Source organism: Haliaeetus albicilla, chromosome Z (genome assembly GCF_947461875.1).
Source record: "Haliaeetus albicilla chromosome Z, bHalAlb1.1, whole genome shotgun sequence".
Taxonomy (NCBI): domain Eukaryota; kingdom Metazoa; phylum Chordata; class Aves; order Accipitriformes; family Accipitridae; genus Haliaeetus; species Haliaeetus albicilla.
Window position 1 is genome coordinate 17,735,276 of NC_091516.1, and position 8,376 is coordinate 17,743,651.

At 39.1% G+C, this 8,376-nt stretch overlaps 1 protein-coding gene across 1 annotated transcript in view; it reads right to left on the reverse strand.

The window, feature by feature from the left end:
* Positions 1-3,586, reverse strand: part of GLIS3 (GLIS family zinc finger 3) — a 180,820-nt gene extending 177,234 nt beyond the window's left edge. The window contains exon 1 of the mRNA XM_069776864.1: positions 3,110-3,586. Within this exon, the coding sequence (XP_069632965.1) occupies positions 3,110-3,494 (385 nt within the window). The 5' untranslated portion in view covers positions 3,495-3,586. The remainder of the gene's footprint in view (positions 1-3,109) is intronic.
* Positions 3,587-8,376: the final 4,790 nt, after the last annotated feature.

Below are 8,376 nucleotides of genomic sequence, written 5' to 3' on the forward strand. Positions count from 1 at the left end.
ACCTTCTTAATAGAACACTCAATAGAAAGCTGGATTTATTAAATTACTTTTTTTTTCATTACAAGACTTCTGCAAAAGATCTGCATTGATGAGAAAAGTTGAAGACCAGGGCTGGCCAGGTTATGGTCTTGTGTCTGTCTTTACTGTTCTCACCCTCTTCCCCTTCCTGCTCATTCCTACCTGATGTCTCTCTAGCTCATTTTCACCTCAGCACATACTGTCACTAAAGATGTCTTTCTAGGCCTGAGTAAATCTAAGAGCTGTGAAACCGATTATTCACAAAAAGTGGTCAAATACACATATCAAACAAATTGAGAGACAGTAGATTTCCAATACCAAGTACATGTACTGTTATGCCTGCATTCTCCACCAAATTTCTGTGTGAAAATATCTAATATGGGTACACAAAAGTGTACGTTCCTGGGGGGGGGGGGGTATCACTGTACTAGCACATTTTTCTGTACTGAAAAAAACCCAACATTGTACTATTTTCTTTTTCATATGCACAACATAGTACTGCAAAGCATATTATACCATTAGCTACCACACAGGAGGTAAAGTAACTTAAGTCAGAGATGTACACCAGTGAATGTTCAGACTTGCTTGTTTTCTCCATACAGTAACACAGCATAATGTGCTTCAGGTTCTCATCATGCACAAAAGCTAACAGTTTCTTTTAAGTTGACTTAGGTGGCATCGTTTCTAAAAATAATCTTCTTGCAAAGCTCTGTAACATTATGCAAGATAAAGAGAGTCTTCATGCAAAGTAAAGACTCTCTGTGTGTTGTGGTTACTGTAGATTATTACTGTTCTCTTGTGCAGTCAGCACCACCTCCTGTCAAAAAAAAAAAACTCTGTAAAAAATAAGGCACACAATTGGATTGCCCCAAAATATTCTGTTCTTTCCTCCATTCCAAACTGAAGCTCCTGGGTTTGTTTTTTTTTTTTTAAACTGTTTTATCCATTATTGAAAGATTGCAGGGAAACTATTCCAAAACCACCACCAAGTCATTTTCTTGTGTATCATGCTGATTTTACTATCCCATGAGTTTTGAAGTAAAAAACCAAAAAAACCCAAAAACCTACTTTGAATAGTGCAAACTTCTACAACTGATACTGAGACAACTGTAAAAGGAAAACCGTTGTCTTCCTGAGATGAAGGTTTAACTAAAATAAGTACCTACCAAAAGATATTTTGCTCCATGTACCCACCACCAGAAAAGGATGAAATATGAAGAAGCTGCAAAAGCACAAACTAGATGAATAGTTTTATAGGGTTTACAGTCTTATTTACATACATGCTATGGTTTATACAGCATAGCAAGGTTCAAAGTCTTAGAAAATTATCTGGACATGACCAAGTGAATGAGACTTAGCTCTTCCATAATGTGTACGTTCCCAGGGCACATAATCTTCAACTCTGCAAGTGGTCCTGCTAGTAACAAGAACTTTAAAGCATGAAGATTTACTAATCCAAATCCATAGAAACACAGAATCTGAAGTCCATCATATCTGAAGTCCACAGTGTCTTGTCTAACCAGCACTGTTTATACGTAAGCTTCCCTAATGCCAGCCCTTCAGCTGAATTCTCTACTCACTATCCCACAAAATAGCAGACTAACTTTACATATGTGAGAACTAAACAGGCCAAGAAGGAAAGATGGAAATGACAGCAGCTAGAACAGAGCAGTCAGGCACAGCAGTTCAAAATCCCCAAACCAAGGACACTAAACTACGTGATGGTCTCTTCACCCTGTGATGCTGCTTTGCCACACATACTGCAGGTGGATTATCTGTTATGTAGGGCTATTTTAGAGATCTCAGCATGGATTCCCTGTTTTCAGGCACGTAATTTTGAAGGCAGCAGGAATCAGGCTCTACGTGTAGTGAAAGGTAAAGAGAAAAGTTCCTCCAAAGCTTATTGTGTGAGGATTCATGCTCTCTTTGCTGTAGCAGAAGCTTAAAGCTATATGCTGTGAATTACACCCACCACCACCACCAAAGCAAGCAGCAGACAGGTGATCTTGGAGGTCACCCAATGAATATGTATATGTACTACCACTGGTCTGACTCAGCAGAGCACTCAAGCATGCAGTTAACTTTCAACTTGTTCTGAAACGATACTGGTTTCAAGCCTGCAAGCCTTGCTGAAGAGGGATGGACTTCCTAAGTTTTCAAAGGGAAGTAGGGAAGAAAAAGAATGGAGAGAAGCAACACATTTGGAATAAGACGGAAGATCTCTGTCTCCTTTTCTGCACTTTCACTCAGATATTAACCCAAGCTTCTCTTGGTATTTTAAACTATTTAATTCTTTTCTATGCATTAAATTCTCATTATCTATGTACATTCAGTTTCAAAAGTGTGATACCAAAACTCCTCCAAAAGAGTATCCCGATCTCCAGCATGACCAGCATCAAGAAGTACTGAAAACGTAGAAGTTCTGTTTTGATTTGAAAGACGCAACAGTAAACAGTCAAGTACCTTCTCATAGATAGGTAAATCCCTGATGCACAAGCACGTAACTCACAGAGGAACAGCCTCCAAATTTTGTGAGGGCTATGCATTGTTATTTTCTACATCATAAACAGTGGTTCCGAAAAATGGATTGCAAATCTATGGTTGAGACATGCTTCAAAGTGCTTTACAGCTTGTCCAGCCTAAGCACTCTAAAAAGCATGACTACATTACTGCTTTCATCAGGAAGCAGCTGCTAGTCACCAGTGGAAAGCTGTGTTCATGCATCCAAGGAGAGTTTCTGATAGCACTCACAAAATTCTGGTGCCACGGAACATAAAATGACTATCCGGATTTGTTGAGTCAAGAGGTTAGGTTAGCAAAGCAAAGGCAAACTACACTGTTTATAAAGAATCCTAGGACACCTCAGGGATTCTGAGCAACTGCTGTGTAATACAAAGCCTCTGGGAATAATCAAACAATGAATTACTTGTGTGCAAAACAGCAACACATTTTGTTTCAGTATCTCTTCCTTTGTAGTAAAAAAGTGGTAAAGAAGAGACTGGATTCCATCTACTAAAACCAATACCATCTGGGTATGTGATATTGGAGAAGAAATGCTATTACTAATAGCAATAGAAAAAGTGAGTCTTACCTTCACCTGTACATGGGGAGAAAGTATTTCCAAATTCTTGCTGTTTTGGCTTTAAAGACTGTGGGGCTGGCAGTCCTGGGAGCTGTGGGACTTGTAATAAAGGCTTCCCATTTGTAACCACTTGTTTCCCGGGACTTAGAGCAGGAAGGTGAATAGTACTGGCAATGATGTTGCTCTGAGGAACCACCCCTCCTCCAAGGGGCATCTTTAAGTGTAGGCTGGCAGACAAGTTTCCAATAGCTGGGCTTGGGGTGCTGCTATTTGAAGATGGGCAGGGCATTCCTGCATGAACTCTGATAGGTGGGATCTGCTGTCCACTGATCATCTTAGGTCCATGAGGAATACCTGTTGTCCGATGGCTCATATTGCATGACCTCCCATTCATTTTTAAGAAGTTAATGTAATCAAAGAGTGTTTTTACAGACCCACAGCTATGACTGATATCAATCCAAAGTCAGTCAGTAATCCATTGCTCATTATGCCTGTTTAAAAAATACATAAATAGAAATAATTGATATTGTATTAAATAATACATGAAAAAGGACTGCACATGACTGTTAACTTTGTGACATTACTGGTTACAAGAAACAAAGTACAAGCACTGTATGGTCTGTCAGGGAGTAGGAACAAAGCCAAGCAATGACTTAAAGCTCTAACACGGAGAAAACCTGCCTCTTCAAAAGCTGAAGTTTGCAATAAGGTCAGTTGCCTTCACATTAGCTAAACCAGCCATGAAATTAAGTGAATGCTGACCAAGTGCAAGAAGGCAGCCAGGAGCGAAAAGACTCTCTAATAGGGAGTTGTCATTAGGATGAACACAGCTATCGCCCCTTTTTCTGCCATCTCCTCAGTCTATTAATTAAAATGTTGCTGAAAAGCACACACAGTAGGCCAGCACTATGCAGATATAGACAAAACAGGAAAGATACCAGTTCACATTCTAAAGGATGTGCATACAGCAAAATGAAGAGGGAACAGCAAAACCACAGAAATGCCTCTATGGTCCTTCACTGTAGAAAAGTATTGCAAGAAAGCACAGCATAGAAGTATTCATAAACATAACTGCAATCACTTCAAAAGTGGATGCTTATTGCAAGCCTACAGATATGCCATAATTTAAATGTAATCATACAGTAGCAAATTTTGAAGGACATCTTTCAAATTATACCACTAATTTTTGAACTCTGACTTTTTGTCACTTACATTTTCCCGTTATTTAAATCTTAGAAGACAAGACTGGTAAGGGGTTGGAGAGATCATCTCAGCCACAACCTACCCCAAGGCAGAATCAACTAGATCTAAACATTTCCTGACATAAAAAAAGATTTGTAGGCAAAAGCTGCACTTGTCAGTGTAAATCACTGAGCTAAGAGATCGCACAGATGGGGTATTTCAGCCCTAACTCAGCTGAACAGCACATGCCCAACTTTCATTACTAGGTTCATATGTTTAACATTAAGCACATGTTTAAGTAGTTTGTTCAATCATAGACTCAGTGCCTAATTAACTTGTTCAGACAAACAAACCAAGTTGACAGAAATAAAACTGAAGTACGGCTTCAATTATGGTTTTCATCCATGTATACATCAAGGTTTTAATTAAGTATTATGATCTTGCTGCAGCAAAACACTGAACTGTAATTTTTACCTTCAGCACGTGAGATTTTCAACACTGAAGCCAATAAGATTATAACCTGTATATTCATGATTGAATTTCATGTAAAACCTTCATACTTAACCCTTCACTTACTATGATTCTGCAATGTCTTAATTTTCTCCATCTGTGAACTGTCAAAAAAACCCCAAACAAAACATCCCTGTTTATTTCACAGAACTGCATTCATAGCACACTTCCAGATTAAAGTAAAAGCCATCTAAGTGTCTGTATAGACATATATGCACAGATATTCACACACATTCTCCAGTTAAAACTCACTAATAATGAAAGGCCTAAGCATATTATCTTTAAAGGCAAGAGCGAAATCCTTACTGACATTAATAAGAGAGATATGCCCTAACCACACTTAAATGGTCATAAAAATTTTATTCTACATACTATTTTTCATTGTTATATTTTTATATTATGGGAATAAAAATTGTAAAGCACACCAATTAAAAGCAATATTATTTATTTTCATGCCTGGCTGAAGCATAAATCACTCCCCACAATTCATCCAAGGGCAGGGAGAGCTCTGTGTTCTTAAATTCTCAGAGTTCATTTTAAAAGCAGAATGTTGTCCTAACACAGGTGACTAGATCCTTAAAAAAGGACATACAAACAAAGGCAGCTGTTTTGCTGGCAAGGCTATACACCATGTCACTATAAATTGGCTACAAATAAAAATCATTCTTGCCTGTAATTCTTGTCTGCAATTTTAACTACAGTAGAAAAGTACTAATATAATCAAGAGAAGACTATACAAGACAAATGCATTAGCTTTACTCAACAAAAGCACCTTTAAGTGTAACCAACAGAAGAGTATTTCTACATAGCTTACACAGACCTACCAGCCCTATAAAATCCAGGTCAATATACAATTTGTGTCGTTAGTAGGTTGGTCTCCTTTGCTATTCTTCTCCGGTAACATTACATCTTACAACAAGTAACAGTGTTCCATGCTACCGTTGTCTCAATTTTATCATTGGCTACTGCTGGGTATTTTACACTTGAAGAAAGGCCCCTGGACCCGTAAGTTCTTTCCTCATGCTAGTAAGCTGTCTTTTGAACCGAATGACCTGAAAGTGCAAACAAAACAATCTTTTTTATGAAAACGGAAACAAGTCAAGTAATTTCTTTATTTTTTCTTCCTATAGTCTCCTTCCTGAGTCTATCGTGAAAATGTATAGCATCACATTAACATGCAAATCAGAGCTTCCTTTCTTTAAAATATTAAAGCACCTTGGAGAGCGTAACTTTTCCCATTTTTTAAATTATTATTTTGTGGTATTTTCAATATTATTTACTTGTTCCTGAGTGGCTTTTCATTAATTAGATTTGTTTAGCATCACCTTCCATCATGACATCAGGATCTTCTCATGTCAAAGTCAGACTGGCCAAACTGATTCACACCAAAACAACGGATTACCTAGAGGTGCATTAGAGCATATATAACAAACTAAATGCCAATTGGACATGATTTCTATTCTAAAAGTCAAGCTGACTTTTGCATCAGATCCATAAATAGCTCCCAATTATAGCTACCTGTAATAGTAAGAAGACATGATAAATTTCTAACTGAAGAGAGCTTGGAAATTGTAGGAATACAGCACCGGATACAACAGGTTATTTAGAAATAAGCTTAGAAATCCTGAATAGGGTTGAAGCTCGATGTACTAAGTTAAACCATACCAAAAAAAACCCCACAGAAAAGAATACTATCCTGAGATTGAATGGCTGTGCTGACAAATTCTTTTGTTCTACCAAAGGAGCACAAGCACTTGCCACCTTTTAATGAAATACTTCTGTCTATCAGTGAGCTATTGTGGTGACCTTTTCATGCTCCCACAGATGTTAAAGGAAATACAATTATGTCCACTGCTTCTGAAGTCTCTTTTTTTTAAGCTGACATTACTCAAAGCTCTATGACTCTGCATCTATCAATAACAGCATGACAACATAATTACTCAAAATCCGTAACAATGATTCATAAATTCACTTTCAGAAAGCTATGTAGTAAAATTTAAATTCAAGCTGAAGCCCTGGAAAATCCGAACACTAATCCTTCAGAAAGCAAAACAAAAGAAGAATTCACAAATCTGTGCCTGCAGCACAGTATGCCATATAGTCTACTTCTACAGTGAAGTTTTGAAAAGTAATCAGAGCTGGCTCACCACTTCACTCACTGAAATAAGAGGCAAGATACATTTCAACTTCAATACAAGCTGAAATTACTCCACTACAGAGATCAGTTTAAGGAATCGTAATAAATCCAGCTCGGGAGACACTTTCACAAAAGTTGTTATCAGACACTGACACTTTGTGCATAGGGTGGCAAGCACCATCACAAACCAAAGAAGAAGACTAAAAGACAATGCACTGAACAGTCCCTCCTTTCTGTTCTTCCACTGGAGACACCTCACCTCTAAAACAGCTACCATACATGGCAGAAAGCAAACATGAACCGTAACCCCCTCCCCTGGGACTGTGCACTCCAAGACTGTGAGTGCCTCCCCTCATCCCCACCATGACCAGGGTCGGCCAAGTCTCTCCCCATGTTCCCCTCCACAACCTCCTTGGCACAAGTCCAGGAAAACATCTACTTCCTACCAGGGCTGAGCTACCACAAGGCCACCCAAAGGGGCTACCTCCCCTTCAAGCTCTGCTCTCCCCTGCCAGCCCTTCCCTCCTTGTGTGGCCATGGTATTTGGATCATCACCTGACAGTGGCACCACGGTGAAATACTCACACCCCTGATGAGTCAATCTGGGTAAACTTGAGGACTGGGATGGAGAAGGAGAAAGGACAGTCACCAAAAGCTATAGGGATGCCTCACCTCAGCCTCACTGACCACTGTGCCTACAAAAATGGGGCCTTAGAGGCTCCTGAGGTTTTTGTGTCTCGCAACTGCTTGTGACAAGGACACACCCTAACACAGGTGTAAGCCACCAACTTAACAACTCATTTTCTAAAAAGCGCGCACATACACATAGTTAGTGCTGGTGTTACAGCTTTTGTACAGTTATCTGGCTATAGCTCACAGACCAAAGCATGGTAATAAACTCTTCTTGGAAAGGAAAACCACACAGAGATTTAACTAGGAAAAAAAATAATAGCTGGGAGCTTGAAATCAGGCTTGGAACAATATGTACACTAAGAATCACAGCTGCAGTAAAGGAAGAGAATGTGGCTTCAAAACTGAAACTACAAAATAAGCTTTCCACTCAATTTTTAGAGAATCTCTTCTCCACCCTCCATGCCAGCCAGCATGTCAGAAGTCATGCACTACTGAGAATAATCAACACCTCACATTAGCATCCACTATTTCGGTCATTTGTATCCATTTCTTGACAATTGTACTCTTGGACTACCACAGGGGACTTCATTCCCAACTGCAGTACTCTGATAATATCACTTTTTTTTTAAGCCCAGGTGGTCAGCCAAGGAAAACTAGAAAAGGGTCACACAATCTGAGAGTTTCTAGTTCTCAAACATCAGCAGAATGCCTTCTTGATACAACATCAACAAGCAAAGCAAATGAAAGCTAAGGGAGGTCCTCTACAGCACTGTGAGACAACCAGCCCCCAAACACGATTGAGTTACACGATTGA